The sequence below is a fragment of the Vanellus vanellus genome (genome assembly GCF_965231255.1).
Source record: "Vanellus vanellus genome assembly, chromosome: 1".
NCBI lineage: Eukaryota > Metazoa > Chordata > Aves > Charadriiformes > Charadriidae > Vanellus > Vanellus vanellus.
In genome coordinates, this window is record NC_138905.1 from 189982802 (window position 1) to 190002567 (window position 19766).

At 41.0% G+C, this 19766-nt stretch overlaps 2 protein-coding genes across 4 annotated transcripts in view; both read left to right on the forward strand.

Annotated features, from left to right (window-relative positions):
- Positions 1-269: 269 nt before the first annotated feature.
- Positions 270-11925, forward strand: SLC25A30 (solute carrier family 25 member 30). 3 transcript variants are annotated; one of them, XM_082483642.1, is made up of 10 exons: positions 270-318; positions 2642-2720; positions 4170-4317; positions 4983-5077; positions 5348-5433; positions 6694-6793; positions 7680-7800; positions 8329-8467; positions 9405-9485; positions 10314-11925. In XM_082483642.1, the coding sequence occupies exons 2-10, from the start codon at positions 2657-2659 to the stop codon at positions 10353-10355; spliced, it is 876 nt and encodes a 291-aa protein (XP_082339768.1). In that variant the 5' UTR covers positions 270-318; positions 2642-2656; the 3' UTR covers positions 10356-11925. The 3 variants fall into 3 exon arrangements, with proteins under 3 accessions (XP_082339768.1, XP_082339769.1, XP_082339770.1); XM_082483643.1 differs by having other exon boundaries at positions 302-404; XM_082483644.1 differs by having other exon boundaries at positions 308-318; positions 2646-2720.
- A 1068-nt stretch (positions 11926-12993) lies between these two features.
- COG3 (component of oligomeric golgi complex 3) overlaps positions 12994-19766 on the forward strand; it is a 31377-nt gene continuing 24604 nt past the window's right edge. Inside the window, exons 1-6 of the mRNA XM_082493548.1 lie at positions 12994-13272; positions 15991-16137; positions 16664-16725; positions 18373-18538; positions 19331-19405; positions 19535-19627. Of these exons, the coding sequence (XP_082349674.1) occupies positions 13111-13272; positions 15991-16137; positions 16664-16725; positions 18373-18538; positions 19331-19405; positions 19535-19627 (705 nt within the window). The 5' untranslated portion in view covers positions 12994-13110. The remainder of the gene's footprint in view (positions 13273-15990; positions 16138-16663; positions 16726-18372; positions 18539-19330; positions 19406-19534; positions 19628-19766) is intronic.

A 19766-nucleotide genomic window follows, 5' to 3' on the forward strand; every position in this document is an offset into this window, starting at 1 on the left:
GGGGCGGGATAGTGGAAAATATCACCCTGCCCCACCAGCCAGAAGTCTCCCAAAGCCAGCGGCGAAGGGAGAGATTCCTGACTGGAAGGACATGGCGGCTAATTCCGCCCCCCGCCCCCGCTCCTCGCCTGCTCAACCCCCTCAGGCGAGCCCGCCCTTTCCCGCCCCGCCAACGGGCTGGGGGAAGCGAGGCGGAGCAGGGCGGGGTCTCCAACGGCCGCCCCGGCTGAGGGGAGGCGCGGCAGGGCTTTATAATCGTCGAGGCACCGGCGGGCCGCTTGCTTAGCCTGGCGGCGGTCGGCACCGGAGGTCTCGGCGGTGAGTGGGGAGGTTGGTGGTTGTTGGCTCCTCGGGTCGTGGAGGGTGGGAGGTCATCGCTCACCAGGCCGGCGAGGCGGCCGGTTGTAAGTATGGGAGGGACTGCTGCAGGCTATCCCTTCAGTTTCGGGGGGGGAGGGGGGCGGGGAAGCTTTCACCGGTTTCCATACTTGAAAGGCAGCTGGTATTTTGCAAGAGCTTGCCACGGTGGTTACTAGCTTTTAGCCCTGTTTTGTTTTGTTTTGTTTTGTTTTCTTTCTGATGATGCTTCACTGAATACAAAGTCTGAGCTGTCTGCGGTGTGATCCATGCAGTTAGAAAGTACAGCTTGGATAACTACCTTATAGGTACATGCTTACATTACAGGAAATAACTTTTTGGGACAAATGACTTCTTTAGCATAAGCATTCTGTAACATTCAAGGGTCAAATCCATCTTAAATAGCCGAAACTACTCTAAGCTGGAGTATTACATGTGCCTAGTATACTAGCAATATTATTAACCAATGAAGAATTTGATACATGAATTTCAAAGTCCATTCTCTAACAGGGAAATATCTAAATATTTGTAAAAGAATGCATCACTTCAAACAGAACCCGGGCTTTTGATTTTATTTCAGTCACACTGCCAATAAAAGCAATCAAACTTGCTTCTCACTTTTGCAAACATTGTGTGGATGAATCACTGTATTAATCTAACCCAATGTCCTTTAGTGGTAGTATCACCTCTGTCATCTTACTGATGTTCAGGGAACAACAAAGTATATTTGATAAGGATGATTTCTTTTTAGTAAAATTGAACACCTCAATTTATTCTACAGTGAGGGCTAATAGTGGTGAAACTAAGCTTAGCTTTGTCTCCTTTAATTAAAAGATCTGCCATTAATCATGCCAGGACAGGAATATGAGGAACTTGGAGCTGGACGTGGCTTTCCTCTGGCACAGCGTCATACCCATGTGGCTCTGCTGCTTTCATATTGAAAAGCTGGCATAGTCTAAGCCTGTGGCTCCTGATCTCTGGGCACTCTTAGCAATGGTGCGTGCCCTTACTTGCCATTTCTTTATGGGTGGTGTGTTTTTTTTTTTTCATCAGTGGTGTTCTTTGCAGCGGCCTAAAGAGTAAGATGGATTTCTGTGCGCTTGGTTGTTGGGTAATTGAAATTGTGTGCTTTTAGCTCCTGTGGGTTTTTTTATTGTACTGTCAGAAGACTGAAGACCTAGGTAACTCTTCATGAAGTAAAGATGATGAAAGGAAAACTAGGGCTGCAGTAACTATTCAGGCATGCTCAGTGTCTGCAACTTCTGTTAACTTCATTTGGACACTGGATTATTGGCGCTTACAGAGGAAGTGACCAAAGAAGGTTCATCTTTACAAAAAGTGGTGCTAAGTAACTGGTGTATTTGTGGTATTTTCCATCTGGGCAGTACGGGTGAATAAACAAAGTAACAGGGAATGGAAGTGCCAAAGGAAATAGTTTCAAGTATGATTATTCAACAAAATTAATTCACAAAAGATAACTGTAGAATCCAATGTTTAGGAGAATATTATAGAAAATGGGGAATGGAAAGTATATTATGAGGAAGGATAAAAAATAAGCTGCGGAGAGACCTACTTGGTTTTGAGAAGGGCAATCTTGTGTCAGCTGGACTAGTTGGGTTTTGCAGTTCTTATCTTTTCTAAGGTGATTGGATTACTTTAGTAAGTGTATGCCAATTATGGTTTGTGGTCACTTACCTGTAAGTCAATTAAGTGAATTTGACTTAGAGCAGCTTTTCTTTACTGTAAAAGGCCTTATGCACCTGGTTACACTACTTTCATATAATGTTCACAGGAATCAATATTGTGAACACTGGTGGCAGAAATAGGCCTTAATGGAAGCAAAATGTTGTATGCATCCCTATTTTCTGTTCTAGCATACCATCTCGTGTTAGTGTTGATACTAGGAAAAACAGGACAGAGGTTTAGTAATGACTATCTTAAAGTTCCGTTTGATTGCAGGATGTAGTCAAACTAATTCATCTTGGTAAGAATCATTGGACGTTATTCACTGCAGTGCTCCTTAAGATCATGCCTGGGAGACAAACTAACCTTTCATGGTGAGGATAATGGTGGACCAAATACATAGCAGAGACATTGATTTGAACCCAGATGCCTTTGTGCGGTATTACTGACTTCTTATTGTCAAAGGTATTAAATGTTTTTACCCATAGCATGTTTGGAAGATCCATCTAAAATGGACAAGGCATAAAATTTTATTAAATATTAGCATATATATTTATAAGATGTACTCATAGAAGCATTAAATCATTGTCTTATTTCACAGAAAGAAGGATCAATAATGTCAGCACTAAACTGGAAGCCCTTTATCTATGGAGGTTTAGCATCAATCACTGCAGAATGCGGTAAGCTTTTCCTTTAACTGTTTACATTATTTCCTTTACTCAGTCCCTTTTGAAACAAGCTTGGTTCCATGCTGTCAGTGACACAGTAGTATATGGTGGTTTACAGCATAGGAGTGTTTTTCCCTAATGCTGATTGAAGAGTTGCTCAGAACTTTGTAACAATGTCAGAACACTCCTGTCTGTAAACCCACATTCCCTGTGAGTCTTGTTTTTATACAAACTTTGCATTTGCATTCTATTATTTGGCATTTGTTGATCTGTTCCTAGACAGAGGTCGCAAGTATGCATAGCTTTTGTTTTGCTTGAGTAGACAAATTAAGCTCTTAACTTGTAAAATTTTCTCTTAGCTTTTCTGAGTAGCTATGTTGCAGTTTCAATTCCCTTTCTTGAATGCGAGTGGCTGATTAGACTTGAACGTTTAAATTCAGTTAGCATGCAACATAGAATAATTGCTATAAGACAGTGTATCTGATCTTTTAGTGCTTACTCTAAAGACAAACCTAAAATAAGAAGTCTTTTAAAGTCTGACCTGAAATGCATGCACATGGAAATAAAGGAAATCTGGATTTTCATACTAGCAGAACATAGTCTGACATGTGGTGGGCTTGCATGTGAAGTCTGTCTAACAAAGTAGATGCAGTATAAAATTAGACTAAAAACTACGATTTTATTTTCCTTTCCTACCTTCTCTTATGAATCTTGTTTAAACTTGAGTTTGAGACCTTTCTTATTTGACTTGACTGAATAATACCAAATAATGCCAAAACCTTCATGAGGAAGACAAGCAATTCATAAAAGCCTTGCTTGTCTGCTAAACCTTGTTAAAACAGATGTAGTTAATCCTGAATCCTATGAGTATTTAGGTGAGTACTGAGTGTTAAGGTGATCCCTTTCCTAAAGATAAGCTCTGGAGGGATATGCTTTCTAAACCCTTTCATAAAGGGAGCATGGAGAGTATGAATTTGACATAGCAGTAGGCTACAGGAAAGCAGTAACAGAAAAGGGTACTGCTGCTATTACTTTTTTAGATTCTAGCCTAGAATCTGTATAGCTTGTCCAATGGAATTTATTTATTTATTTGCCTTCGATGAAATGCTCTGCAGAGGTGTTGGTAGAATACACGTGCAAACTCTACTTGATTGTGATTGCAGAGTCCTATTCAGTGTGGGCTTTTACAACCAGGCATCCTTTACAACTGTGTTGCCTGAAAACATAGTGAATGCAAAATGTAAACATAGGAAGTAGGGCCTCTGACAAGCTTTTAGAAGAAACAAGATGACATAAAATGAACCACTTCTTTAAAAGAGAGTCTTGGTAAGAGCGACTTTTTTTCCCTGAGTGTATTTTTATCTATTTTAGTGTATAATAAAGGCTGCTTTTTATTATATCGTGTTCTTTATTGTCTTTAGGTAAGACCTTGATTAATTTTCACTTTGATTTTTCTTTCAGGTACTTTCCCCATTGATCTGACCAAAACACGTCTGCAGGTTCAAGGTCAAGTTAATGATGCCAAATATAAAGAGATCCGCTACCGTGGAATGGTGCATGCACTAGTTAGAATATGCAGAGAAGAAGGATTGAAAGCCTTATACTCTGGGTAAAATTAACTGACTTGCAGTAATGTTTTTGGAACGGTATATTGATAAGTATAAGCCCATAGTGTTGTGAATTCTTGGGTTTCAGATTTATAAGGTATTTGGTTAGCCTCAATTAATCTGGAAGTTGAAAGCCTAAGCTTAGATTGCTTCAGTCTTTGCACTCTTCAATAGCATTTCATGTTTAAAAAAAACATACTAAGATACTTGGGGGGGGGGGGGGGGGAGGAGGGGGGAAGAAAAAAAGCTAAGCATAAAGTTATTCTGTGCAATGCTGCTATTGTTGTTGCACCTGTCAGAAAAAAAAAAAAATGAATTAACTTTGTGTATAAATGGGCATGCTTTTCTTTAAAACATGCAAGACGGTGGGGGCAAGATGTAATCTGCAGATTATATTTTGGACAAACTTACCAGCTATTTTATAGATCACAAGTTGAGGCATGCTCTCTTCTACAGTTCATTCATGTTTTTGTAGGCTTTATTAAAAAAACACAACCAAAACAATAAAACCTTGTTTTGTCTGTACTGAGTTTAAATTGCTGATTTAAAATGAACAAACCTTTCTCTGGTAGATATCTTGTGTTCAGTCTGTCCTACTCTAAAAAGTATTTGCTAATGAGTCTTTTGCAATTTTGAGTATAAATATTATCACTGCCTATTTTTACAGGATTGCACCTGCAATGCTACGCCAAGCTTCATATGGAACTATAAAAATAGGCACTTACCAGAGCTTAAAAAGAATGTTTGTTGAGCATCCAGAAGGTGAGTGGGTTTTTTTCAATTTGGTGGAGGACTATTTTGCTTGAAGCTAGTTGTTTCCATTTGGTATCTTACTGTAGCGGTTTGAACAAGTCTACTGACATTCCTTGTACCAATTACAACAGAGTCAACGAGGAAAACTTGTTGGAGCAGTTTAAGGTTTCTGTAATTGGCACTCTCTCTGGTTAAAGGAGGGGTGGCATCATCCTGCCCTGATGCATCTTAAACTTTGTAAATCTGCAGCTAAATTCTTCTTTGTTGTTTATGCAATAGATGAAACCCTGATGATAAATGTTCTATGTGGCATCCTTTCGGGAGTAATCTCATCATCTATTGCCAACCCTACAGATGTCTTAAAGGTAATTATGTGTTATGTAGAGTTTGTATTTATTTTTTATCCTTTCCTTGAGGAAATTCAGAATCTCCTGATGAATATATGATTTTTTTTTAACCCTATTTATTCTTATCTCTTAACTTAAAAAGAAAAAAAAAGTAATTAGTAACATCCTGAGTTCTTCTAACCTCTTTCTCCATACTAATTATTTGAAGTACGGACCAGGAAACTGATGGCTGGGGAGGTAGTTGAATCCATGTAACTCTTTCTGAGGGTGACGAGAGAATAATTTGATGACTTTAACTTTTATGCTATAGTGTTTGTGGGGAAGCCGCACTGCATATTTCATCTCTACTTCTTGGTAACACTGTTATACTAGGATGTTTCTAGGGCTCAAAATAGAGGAAAATCAATGGAGAGGAAAGAGTTTGTGAGTGGTACTTATAGTAGGATTTTTAAATCCTGTGGAGAAGCTTTGCTATCCAGTGTCCCAGAGAAGTAGTGTTCCAGCATCAGTCATTTAAAGTGAATTGGTGAAGCCCTCACCTCTTTAAGAATCTGGTAGCTTAATCATAGTCAATGACCTTTTCCGGTTACCTAAAAGGGTTGATGGTATTTAACTTACAAAGCTGTAGCATGTGACTTACATGGCTGCCTCTAATGAAAAATTCAAGAAAAATTTCTATTCTTCTAAAACTACTAAAAACTTAATCCTTCATAGGGCTAGTGTGGTTATGTAGAGGCATTTCAAATATAAGCTTCTATTTCAGGTGTGGCTTCAATTAGTTATTTCCCAAAACTATGTCCGTATACCAACTTGTTTGTCATCAAACTTGTATTTGGTAATTACCGTGGCAGTTTCCCAAGGACATTCTTAGAAGTCTGCAGGGTGGAAGACCATGGTTCTCACCAGCCGAACCTGTAATCTTTAACCTTTCATTTTAACATGTTCCAGTGAGAACACTGTAAAGGACATCCTGCAGAACCCATCTGTCAGTCTAATCTAAGTGGAATAGTGTACAAGTACAGAAATAGACACGACCATGCAGTTAAGAACTTACACCACGTGCTCGTTCAAAATTAGCAGCTGCATTTGGATAGTTAAGACACTTTGAAAGGTTTCATCCTGGTTGTGATAATGTCAGCTATTAATTTGTATTCAAAGAGAAATTGACTTTACTTAAAAGACTATAACTTAAAATGTTAATACAATTGTATTAAACTATTACCAGTTCTATGCTTGAAAAATATTTGTTTTCTAATTTTATCTTCAAATGAATCGCAGATCCGAATGCAAGCCCAAGGCAGTGTGATTCAAGGAGGAATGATGGGCAACTTCATACAGATCTACCAAAAGGAAGGCACTAAAGGATTGTGGAAGGCAAGTTTTTTGAACTATACCCTACACTCTAAGTATACTTCCTTGCTCAACTGAATTTCATGTACTTCTATAGTGTTCTCAGCCAAAATATAGAGAAATTGGTAGCTAATATGTATGTAGTTTTTCATGACTACTTCACTGCTGGTGTCTTGGTGCATTTTGACAAAGGGTTACTGCCAGTCTTGTGTTTGAGGATTAGCCACTTCTTAAAAATGGGGAGACAAATGGAGGCTTAAGTTAGGATGATTGGCTCTAGGACTAGTTCAACAACCCTTTGCAAGACGCCTCTTGGTCTGTATGCTCTGCTCTTTTTAAAACATATACTAAAGAACACTTGGAATTAAAGGTACATTAGTACCTTTAGAACATCCCCTCTAACTCAGGAATTCTTGTACTCACCATTGTAGTTTGCCTGTTGTGCCAATTACAGCCCATGACTGTATAACAACTGAAGACTAAGAATGGACAGTTGCTCTGAAACAGCTGGAAAACAGAAATGTTTTTCTATTAGCTGCTTTTCACTGCAAAGCTTCTTGATCTCCATTTTTCTGCTCATCTTCCTTTGTCAGTTTTTCAGTTAGCAGCAAGGGGAGCCAGTATCACCTGTCTGTCAAGGTCTTAGCTGACTGTTGATGTAAGAATTCATGTGTTAAGCAGAGATGGAGTAGCATAAAGTAACTGAAATTGGTGTTCAGTATGGAAAAGTGGTTTATCTATTAACTTTAATCTGTGCTTTTCGAGCACATACATCTAAGACCTGTACTAATTACCCTTATTTGAATATTAACGCATTCATGGTGTGTTGCTTTGTATTAGAAAAACTAGGCTTTTCTGATGGCCCACAAAGGTTGGTTTTAAACTTCAACTATATCCTTTCTTTTGCCAGGGAGTATCATTGACAGCACAGAGAGCTGCTATTGTTGTTGGAGTGGAACTGCCAGTGTATGACCTTACCAAGAAGCACATAATTATGTCTGGATTTATGGGAGATACAGTATATACTCACTTCCTGTAAGTTTGTATAACTAACTGCTTGCATAGCTCATCATTGGTTATTTCTCATTATGGGGGATGAATCTTTTTATTTCTTTTTCTGTCATCAGTCTAGATGTAAATATATTTCTGATGTGTTTATACTTTTTAATGCAGTAGCATCTCAAATGGTAGCATGTAGCATGGAAGCTAATTTTATTTAGGATTTGGATTTAATTTTCTTTTGAATATGGAATTTTGGTTTGTGGATCTGAATCATTCAGCTTTTCAAATTGAGATTAGAGGAAAGTTCCAATCAAATATTTGCTGTTCTCAGAGGCACAAACATCTGTTCAAGTATACAGAAACTGTACATAATGGCTGTATATTGAACCTTGAAAATGGTGCTTTGTAGTAAACGAAAAGTAACTTTTCACATCTATTAGCTGATGCAATTTTTAACTAAAAGCATTAAGCACTCATTACTGCATGTTTTCTGGGGAGGGGGAATTCTTGTGCATCTTGAAATGTGGTAGGTCAAATTTCATTAAACCTTTCTTGTATTAGCTCAAGTTTTACTTGTGGGTTAGCTGGAGCCCTTGCATCCAACCCAATTGATGTTGTGAGAACACGCATGATGAATCAGAGAAGCCAACAACATGGGGGACACTCAAACTACAAGGGTACTTTGGATTGCTTGTTACAAGTAAGTAGTTCATGTAGAAACTGGTGCTATCGAGCAATGATTTTGGTGTAGAAATTGTTCTAAATTTCTGTAGAAATTAATCTAAGTAACTTAAATATTCTTTTTGCCCTAATGCTCAAAAGAACTATACTGCCAATAATGCACTTGGTGTGAAAAGTATCTTCTGTGTCAACAGAAAGGCAGGAAGAAAGTTAGTATGTACGGCAGGCACTTGCTTTTGGCGCTTGGATGAGGAGACTAAGTCTTTCAGCAGTACTATCTCTTACTGAACTTCATATGATGTTAGGGCATTGATCAGGAATTATAATCTCATAGGTCAGTTCTTGAAGAGCATCATCTTCTGGGGCAGATGGTTTTCTTTGTTGCTTACTGCATAATGGAAAGCCTGGTACAGCCAAAGGCAATGTCAGTCTCTGATTTTGATTATTTTGGCTTGGTTTCTTAAATCCCTAAATTGGGTATCAGGTGGGACCATGGAGAAGAGTGGATAGGAAGCTATTGGTGTCCAAATTGTTGACTGACTAGTCCAGTTTCTACAACTGTCCAGTGCAATTTTGTGAAGTCCATAAAGCACACTGAAAAATTCCAAGGGGGTGCCTAATGTGAGCTGCAGTCTTACATGCAGCAGTCCGCAAGGTGGTTTGAGGGGGGAACAAAAACAAAATGCAGGAATGAAATTTAAACAAGTCTAGGTTGAGTACTAAATGAAATAGACTGTATCTTTACCTGCCAGGTAATGCTGCAGGCAGTACTAATCTTAGCTTTATCTTGTGAAATCTTGTGATTTCTTTGTCCCATCATACAATATGTTTAAATCAAGGTTACAGCACTAAGCCATCCCCTTGTCTCGATAGAATCTTGTTAGCTGAGATGCTGTCTAGGTTTCTCACTAATGACATAACTGTGTTCTTGCTGTGTTTTATTTTTTTTTCCCCAGACATGGAAGAATGAAGGCTTTTTTGCTCTGTATAAAGGGTTTTGGCCAAACTGGTTAAGACTTGGTCCTTGGAATATCATTGTATCCTTTTCAAAGGTGTGCGAAACTATCAAGCTAGTCATACAGCAACAAGTATTGACAGACAGTTTCACAGAATTTTCAGTTTGGAAAGTGTCATGTCAGCACAAATATTCCCTTTTTATGAATGGAAAATTGTGTAGTTGACCATTATCTTAGTCAACTGCTTCTGGTCAGATTGAATTCATGATTCACATGGAGTGAATATTAGAATGTGATGTTACAAAACATTTTTATGTTCCTCCAGTTTCATACCTGTCTGTTTCCTTAGTTTGGAGCTTAATTTTAAATAAAGTCAACAACGTGAGTTAGGAGTGGGGGGATATTTCTAGAGCTGGGGAAACTGTTGGCAGTTAACCATGAAATCTTTTTGTATTTATCTTAGTCTCACACAACTTGGTTTGTGTTTCAATAGTCAGCTGACTGGAAACCTGGGAAGTGGGTTGGTAGTAATGTTTGTGTGGTGTGGTTTTTTTTTTTTTTTTTTTTTTTACCATGAGCAAAACTACTTTTGCTTATCAAAGCTAAGTGAGTAAATTCTCTGACGGCTTTTGTAGTACTCTCCTCCCTCCTCAGTCCTGTGTGTAAGATCCCAAGGAACAGGAATGGGCAGGCAGTTGGCATCACCAGCCTTAAAGCTATTGATGTACAGGAGTGCCCTGAGGCAAGTTTTATCATTCAGCGTAACAAAAATGGCCAACCAGCACCATGACATAGGAGGGACCTAAGAGAAGAGCAGAGCTTCACACATATGCTGCTGTCCTCTAGTAGCAAAGGGACCATTTTGCACTGAGTGAACAGGAAACATTTTGCCTTAATCAGCTGCTCCAGTTCTTTCTGACGTATGAACAGCTGAAGAAATTAGACTTCTGACATGCTGAACTGGATACTGGATTCTGTTAATGTACTGTTCGAGCTTAGAGCGACTTGTAAGTTATCCTGAGTATCTGCTCTTTATCGCCTGAGATGCTGGCCAAAGGAAGAGGTCGCTATGAGACTTGTGAATGAGAACAACTTGGAAGTAATTTCAAGGCAAACCGGCTCCCGTAAGAATGGCTTGCTCACGTGATTCAGTGGATGATGTGCACTATTTTTTAGATTGAACCAAACTTTGTGGAATACCTTCTGTCAACTCTTTAAGTCTTGAATGTGAAGATGTGTAATGCAACTTTTATGCTGTTGAGACTCCGATGCACAGTGTTTATAGGTGTAAGAGACAAAGAACAATCTTTCTCTAGAGGAAGATAGGTAGTACCAAGGAGCTGGGCTTTTCCTGTTTTTGGAAGTGGATGCAATTTCACTGCAGTAGCTTATAGTTTCCAATTAACCAAAAATGTCACAAGACATCTTTGCAGGCCTCCACTTCAGCAAAATATGTGCTGCAATGCAAAATCTGCTTCTGGTTTTAGAGTTTCCCTGTGTTCTAAGTCATTAGATGTCGGCATAATTAGCTGGGAATAATCCAGCTTCATTTGAAAGTGTGGTTGCTGCAGTTGTCAGTTTTGCATAGCTTGAGGAAAGTTGTGATTTTCCCCCCTCCCCCCCAATGTATCATTCTTGGGTTTCAGCATAAGTGATTCTTCAACATATTCATATGTAAATTGCAATTAGGAATGAAATTCAAATGAGTCCATGCTCATCTGCCTATCTTGCAGAGAAACTTCTTGTGCTTCTTCCATTGTTGGGAAGAACTATTTGTAATGGTTACTGGCTGTTACGTATTGTCTGAAAGATGTAAGTTTTACACTGAGCAGTTGAGGCTGTCATGTAGGTGCCTCCATGAAAAGAACCAAACCCCTTCGAAGACAAGTTGTCTATAAAGACAGCTTTTCGTCTTAAAAAGACACCCAAACCCGGAACCACTGAGCACTTTTGTACAGCAAACCAGGCCCAGGTTGCTGTTACATACAAGTAAAAGCTTCATGTAGAAATCCACCACGACTTCCTTAAAGCATTACTTTTGGGGTTAAACGTATATGACGACCTCAGGCCATTAATTAAAGAGTTATGTCAAGATTCTGACGAATGCTGCTGTTAATTCCAAGAAGGGAGAGGTGCGAAATGCGGGTTACGTGGTGGTCCTTCTGTGTTCACAGCGGGTAGCAAAGCAGGATGTGTAGCTTTGTGGTTTTGTGGCATTGTGTTTAATCTTGTTGATATTTTTTGGTTAATCATACATTCCACTTAAAGAAATGTCATTGTGATTTTTCAAAATTACTATAATCACTTAAAATTACTAATTTTGAATTCACAAATGGATTTTTTTTAAATGCACGAGGCACTTTCTTTCCTATGGCACAATGTTTTTCTATGTAATGGGTATGCTTATGTGCAGTGTTTTTTCCCTACAGCTGTTTCTATGCTTTGATAGATATATTTGTAAATATTTTTGTACACACACAGTGTATGTTTTACATTTTTAAGCTTATTAAAAGTTTTTAAATCATTGTGTACTGACTCTAAACTGATTTCACTTTTCAAGTTCCAAATGGGGGTGGGTGGTGGTGGGGTGGTTGAAATACTTGAAGGTGATTAAGGAAGGAAAGCTGCTCCTGGCACTGAATGTGTGTTAGCCAAGGCAGACTGGAGTTGCTGTAGGTAAAATGTCATGTTCCTGTAGCCTACAGCCTGGATAACATGCATTAACTGTATGTTTCCGCTGTTCTTTGGCTTATCTTGAGGTGCCATACCATTTCTCACTCTGCTCTCGGTTCCAGACCAAGCAATTTTCATTAACAATCAGCTTAGTTTTGTGTGGCAGCAAAACTTGTTCTGGCTTAAGTAACCAGTGAGGCTGAGACAATGTTATGCTCGTGCTTTGTGTGGGTTACTGCAGGTCTTGCAGCTTCGCACAAGTCTAATGGGGTGGGGAACCCACCACTTTGGAGTAAGGGGGTGGGAGCAAACCGGGGAGGGACAGATGGACAGAAGTTAACTGCTGGGACCAAAGGCACCAAAACAGTGAAATGGGGGCTGGGGATCTCAGCTGCAGATAATACCTCAAGTTGTTTTCAAGCTCTCTAATTCAGGCATGCCTTTGTTAGGATTTATTTTAATATGTAGTGCTAGAAGATTTAAGTTTACAAAAAAACTAACAGCAAACCAATGATAAAGTGAATTTCTGAAGTAAAGAATAAAGCCTGCAGCACAGTGGAAAAATGCTGCTCTGGCTCATGGGTGATGCTGCAGGGAAGGGGAAACCAGTTCAGCAGCAAAGACGATCACACCAGAGGGAGGTGACCGCTGCCCAGGAGAAGCCTCGGTGGCCCGGAGTGGGGTGCCACCACCAGGGTCACCCTGCCCCCCTCGGGAAAGAAGGGTACAGGGAATGCTGCTCTCGGCGGGACCCGATGCTGCGGCAGCCGCCTGCGCTCCTCCCTGCCGGCAGAGGGCGCCATCCCGGCCAGCCGCCGCTCGTTCGCTCACACGCACTCTCTCTCCCCCCGCTTCCGCCCCTGGATGACGCACTTCTCCTCCCCACCAATGACGCTGCTGCCACGCGACGCGGAGCGGAGCGCGCTGTGCCTCCCCCGGAAGCGCCGCTGCGCTCCTCAGCGCTCCGTACCGCTCCTCCCCGCTTCCCCCTCGCCCCGGCCCGGCCCCCGCTCGTCCCGCCGCCGCTGCCAGTATGGCGGAGCCGCCGCCTGTCGAGCCGGTGGGCAGGGAGGTGCGGGACCGCCTGAGCCTGTGGGACCGCCGCCCGCAGCCCGCCGCCCCCCTCAGCGACCGCCAGACGGACTCGGTGCTGGAGATGAAGGCGGCGGCCGAGAACCTGCCGGTGCCGCCCGAGGTGAGGCGGCAGCGCTGCTCGAGCCGGAGGGAGGGTGGGTGGGCGGGCGGTGCCACGTCGCCAGGCGGCCAGGGGTGGCGGCCCGGCCCGCTGGGGCCTGCGGGGCCGCCGCTCTCCCCGGCTTGTTACGGGGCTCAAGAAGCGGTTTGCATTTTAGCGGGGCTCCCAGGCCGGTGGGGCACTGAGCCCTTCACCCCCCCTCCCCGCCGCTCCCCCAGCCCGTTTTGCCTCCCTCGGGAGGGCTCGCTCTCCTTTCAGCCTTCCCGAGGCGCCTCACGGCGCGGTGCTGCCCGCCCGGCCTGGCTTGCAGGGGGTTTTGTAGGCAGCGGTGGCAGCTTCCCTCTTGAAATCCACAGGGCGTTCTCTGTCTGTCCTTACTACGTCCCTCGGTTCCTCCAAGTTTGTCCTCTTGAAATTGAGAGTTTTAGTCGTGGAGTTACATGTTTTAGGTCCTCTGCAGCTGATCCTGATCAGTTCATAGCTGCTGGCAGCAATGTTATCAAAAGCACTGTGGCCAGCAGGTCGAGGGAGGTGATTCTGCCCCTCTGCTCTGGTGAGACCCCACCTGGAGTACTGTGTCCAGCTCTGGAGCTCCCAACATAAGAAGGACATGGACCTGTTGGAGCGGGTCCAGAGGAGGGCCACGAGGATGATCAGAAGGGTGAAGCACCTCTCCTATGAAGACAGGCCAAGAGAGTTGGGATTGTTCATCCTGGAGAAGAGAAAGCTCCGGGGAGACCTTACAGCAGCCTTTCAGTACTTAAAGGGGGCCTATAGGAAAGATGGGGACACACTTTTTAGCAGGGCCTATTGCAGTAGGACAAGGGGTAATGGTTTTAAACTCAAAGAGGGTAGATTTAAACTGGCCAGAAGGAAGAAGTTTTTTACGCTGATGGTGATGAAACACTGGAAGAGGTTGTCCAGAGAAGTGGTAGATGCCCCATCCCTGGAAACATTCAAGGTCAGGTTGTACGGGACTCTGAGCAACCTGATCTAGTTGAAGGTTTCCCTGCTTATTGCTGGGGGGTTGGACTAGATGACCTTTAAAGGTTTCTTCCAACCCAAACTATTCTATGATTCTGTGATTGTTTCCTAGAATAACTTACAGATGATTCAACAACCCGTATAAAGCCAGAAATAGTGGTAAAAAGCTTAATAATTTCTCATTACCATGGAAGATGTGGTCTCCTACCTGGTTATAAAATGTCCAACTGACATGATGGTTATTTATGAATGCTTCCTTGTCTACAAAGGGAGGGGGAACAAAATGTTTGCCTTCCTTAACTGTACTTTTCATGAGAGGTTTTGTATTTGAACAGGATCGTAGCGCAAGTTATAGTGCTGTAAAATCAACAAAGTTGGCTCTCAGCAAGTGTCTGAAAGGTCAAAATAACAAAGAGGAGAGAGTAAAGCAATTCCTTTCTGAAATGCACCTGTTTCATTTCATGCTTCCTGGTTTCTTTTTTGTGTAAGCTGCATGCAACTGTACTAAAGAAAATACTGGCAGCCGTCCAAAATAATTTTAGAAGGATGTGCTGCTATCGGAGGATATTCTTAAGGACCTAAAACAGCTTTGCAACAGGGCAGGTACCATATTTGCCAGTCAGGACAACGGGGATGGTAAGACACTGAGGACTTAAGCTGGTCTTGGCTGAAGCTGAAGTGGATTGGGACAGTGGTGTTGCGGCTGTTCTGAAAAAGCAGGCTCTGATTCACTTGTCTTTTCCTCAGTAGTACTTATGAGAGAAACCCTGGCTCCCCAGCTAGGGTCCTGCCTGTTTTGGAGGGCCGGGGTCAGAGACATGCGGAAGTTGAACAAAAAAGGTCAATCTGTGTTTTCTCAGACATCTGAAATCCTGGCAGTTCTTTCTTTGCCAGACTAATGTTACCAGGCAATGAGTGTTTTACTGAGTGAGTAATTTTCTAGAGAGATACCAATTTAAGTAGTGTTTTCTGTTTCTATGTTACTGATGTTCCCAGCAATAGAAAACATACGGTACTTGTGAATTAAAAAGGGTATTATGCTAATGAAGATTACAATTTCTCTCAAGTTACTTTTGTCCTTATTTTTCTTGCTTGAAAAATCATTGTGGCTGATAATTGCCATTCAGCAGAGCTATTCCTTGTCTTCTGAAAAAGCCTTTCTTTTAGCTTGACTTCTTCATTAAAAAGCATTTGAAAGAATATGAAACACTGTTCCTGAATAAATTCTGGCAGTGTTAAGTCTTGAATTTTCTTGGAATATCTGGCAAAAAAATCTGACAATTTCTGTGCGGTCATGTTGTCATGTAGCATAGACTGCAGTGGCATTTATTTTTGCTTCTGCATGTGTTCTGAATTCTTATGTTCTCAGATACTTTTCTAGTGCATTTCTCTGGGTATAGAACCAGATAAACTGGATTAAAGTATAACCCATCAGTATTTCAGGTACATGTACATTCAGTTTCTGTTCTTACACAAACATGTACTTATATAAAATGCAGTATAATATTTTCCAACTTTAAAAAACACTATTAGGTGTTTCTGAATATATAGATATGGTATTTGTTGGTGTATTATGGTATTGACAGATGAAACGTCCATTGCATTTGTTTCTTCAAAAGTAGATGCCTGTAATTTTCTCAAGTTGATGCTTTGGATCATGTTATTGTAGTTGAGCTGAATACACTAATTCTTAGTTAGCTGCCTAACTAAAGTTTTGTGGGTTCTTGTGAGCAGCTTCCAATTGAAGATTTGTGCAGCCTGACATCCCAGTCACTAACTGTTTCACTGACGGCTGCAGTGCCAGAATCCACAGAGGATGTCCTCTTGAAAGGATTTGCTGTACTGGGGATGGAGGATGAAAGAATTGAAACAGCACAACAGGTAAGTGATGCTGAATAATCTTCAAGTTGCAGTAATCTTCAGAGAATTCTGCGAGTTTCTGTGTCTTTTGCATAGCTTTTGGTGGGTTTGTTAAATTTTTTGGGCCGTTTTCAAGATACATGAAGAAACTTGGGGGAGAAAAATCGTTGAAGTCATAGCTCTTAAGTAACAGATACTTTTTCCATTTCAAGTGGGGTCTTAAGAGTAAGGCACCCCTTCAGTAAGGTGGTGTTGCTTATAATATAGAAGAATGTCATGCCCCCTCCTCCCCTTTCTAATGTGACAGCCTTGTTCTATTGCAAATAAAAACAGATTAAATTCAGTCGTTCCTGTTTTAATTTAGCGGAGGAATAGAATAGAATATTTTAGTTGGAATGAGAAATTATAGTTTGTTTCCTTGATTAATAATTAAGTTCTGAAACATCTCTTTTTTAACAAAAGCTCATCTTCATTTCATAGATCTGATTCTTTTTTTAATTGACTGCATGTGATATCCATGTTGTTCACACCATAAAATCTCTTCTAGTTCTTCTCCTGGTTTGCTCAGGTACAAACACGGATGGATCAAGATGAAGGTGCCAAGTATAGGTACGTGTTCTTCCTCAGTTCCTTTCACTGTAAGCTCTTTAAACCTTGAAGGACTTTGTCTTGTCTATATAATGTTAGCACACATTTGGATTCAGCTGGTGGGGAATGCGTTGGAACAGCTGAAGCTTTCCAAGGCGGTACGCCCCACTCCCATCCTGAAGGCTGTTGCCCTTGTGGCAGTTAAAAGTGACACAGATTTTCTTCTCAACTGCCTAGCGTATTAAGATAGATTGAAACCAGTTTTGGCTTATAGACAGGGCTGTAGACAAAGGCAGTCTAAGAGCTTTCAATGGCCGCTGCTATTGAAATGTCATCCTCTGAGGGCGAGAGTGCGTAAGCAGGTGTGGCTGCTAGTCATTTCTGCTGTCACCATTCAGTTTGCCAGTCCCTGTGGCTGTGACTTTGAATCTGCATTCCCTGCATTCTTTGACACTTTGCTCAACTACGGTTTTGAGACTTGGCGTTCTCATCTATTTTTGTTTAACTGGCTTTTCTTTCAGGCTCAGAAGAGCCCCTTCCCACCGACTTTCACAGTTACTCCTCAAGAGTCTGAAATGCAGCTGAATGGCTTAGCCAAATCTGCTGACGGCTTTTACAGAAACTGGCCTGTGTTTTGAAATTTTGCAAACTTGCCTTTGGCCACAAAAAGATTCTGCTGTATTCCTGGCTTCTGTTTTTCTCTCCTTTTCTTTAATCTGTCTCTTCCTCTGACATTTGAGGATGTGACGGCTCTTAAAAGCAGAGGTTTAGACATATACTAAGCCCATGATCAGATCATTAACAGCCTAAAAAAAATAGCACCCTTGGACTTTGTCACCTGACATGTTCATAATAACGCACACAGATACTAAAGTGTGCCATGGATGTGGAATGGTTTGTAGGATGGCCAATTGTTTGCAGGAGGCTGGAGGAGCAGGAGGAAGAAACGTCAGTTCTTTGCCTGTTGTACACTAAAGGGTTGCACACAGTTACAGAGAGCTGTTATTTTATTTGCTGCTTTGTATGTGGTGAAGTAGAGCTTAGAAATTTTAGCTGATATCCAAAAGTAATTAATTTTAAATGATGTTTTAGTTAAGCTGACTGCTTGACATATTTAATGATCATTTAGAGTTCATATCTGCATTGAGCCTTAGACAAACTTGGTGACATTACATACTGGATCTATTTCGTTTGAGCCTCTTTCAATCCTCATAGTAAGTTTTGAATCCTCTACTACTTTAGGAGAATAAAACTAATTTCTAAATGGAAACTGAAAATTGTATAGAAGAGGGGACCCAAACTAGCACTCCCATTGGAAGCAAGGAAGGTAGAATTTGGCTGCTCGCAGTAGCCTCTATGTTTCCGCTGTGCATTTAGACAGTATTTGCGTGCTCTAGACTATCTGTGGTATGTGCTGCTTCTTTCTGGGTAGGGTTGCTATAAGGAATATTGAGGAAATGCAGTTACTGCAGTGGCTATTCCAAACCCTATAGCTCTGTTACTTCTGTGGGTCACGGTGCATCTGCTTATTGTGCACTTTTGCTTGATGCAAGTGCTCTTTTGTTCCTAGAGAGGGAAATGTAGTGGCAATGTCCTTGCAGGCAGCTGGATTTGCAAATGCAGAAAGTGAAATTTTACTTCTGTTATCTGTTGATTCTTTTTTTCTAGACAGATGAGGGATTACTTGTCTGGCTTTCAGGAGCAGTGTGATGCTATCTTGAATGATGTGAATAGTGCCCTTCAGCACCTGGAGTCACTGCAAAAACAGTATCTCTTTGTCTCCACGAAGACAGGAACGCTGCATGAGGCCTGTGAACAACTTTTGAAAGAGCAGGTAATCGTTGATGGGAGGATCTCTGGAAACTTCTAAGGTACCATAAATGGAAGTTCCTTTTTCTCAGGCTGGGAAAACTTGTGAGCTGTGGTGACAATCCGTCCATTTGTTCTGGACCTCATTTTTTTTGTATTTTACCTGCAGCTAGGGTGTCAGGCTGTGTGCTGGTAAATGTTCACCATGTGTTGATGTATACTTTAATCAAGAAGGACGGCTGCCTGAGGGGAGCTTTTGTAACTGATGCCTGACAAGTGCAAACTTTATTGAGATTAATAATTCATATCACTTACAAAGTATTTTGAGCTGGTTATTGCAAGAAGAAAGGTTTGGGTTTTTTTTTAATTATAAGCTTATTTCCCAGATGCTTTCTTTTTCCTCATATACTGCTCCAACCGTGATGTAATGAACATGTCGTCTTAGCATGACTGGATAAGGGAGAACTTTTAAAGGCTCCAACCCTGAAATACAGGTTTTCTACAGTTCTCTGTAATACTGGTGACAGCATTGCTGTTTGTATGCAGTAATATCTGTGGAATGCTGACAAACCTGTAGAATATATGTTTTTAAATACACTATTAAGTGTAATATGTCTTTCTCTGGTAAGAGAGAGCAAGAGAGCACTGCATCTTTTGTTGTACTTATTAAGTTGCAAGTTATGTAGAGCTAGTTACCACTGGGGTATGCCAAGAGCTGAAAGGGAATCTGGATAATTTTTTATATTTAAATATATATATGTATTTTTAAACTACTTGCTAGGTTGCTGATTTTCTTGTATTTATTATTTTTTAATAGTCAGAACTTGTTGACCTGGCTGAAAACATCCAGCAGAAACTTTCCTATTTTAACGAGCTGGAAAACATCAACACAGTAAGTATTATTTCACTGTTAGTAGTCTTAGAAAATGAAAGTATACCGATCTTTTGAACTTTGTCACCAACACTGTTACTTGGGTTCCTTACAATGATGCTTTGTCTGTGCTTTGTCTGTGTTCCAAAGAAATTGAATTCCCCTACGCTCTCCGTGAACAGTGAAGGATTCATTCCCATGCTGGCTAAGCTTGATGATTGTATTGCGTATATTTCATCGCATGTAAGTAACTCTATATTGGTTTTAATTCAATCTTAATAAGTTTCAAAACTACGTATTCATACTATTTTTGTGGTGGTTTGTTTTTTTTTTTTTTTTGCTATAAAACATTCTCTCTGCCAAATACAGTAAGAAAGCAAAG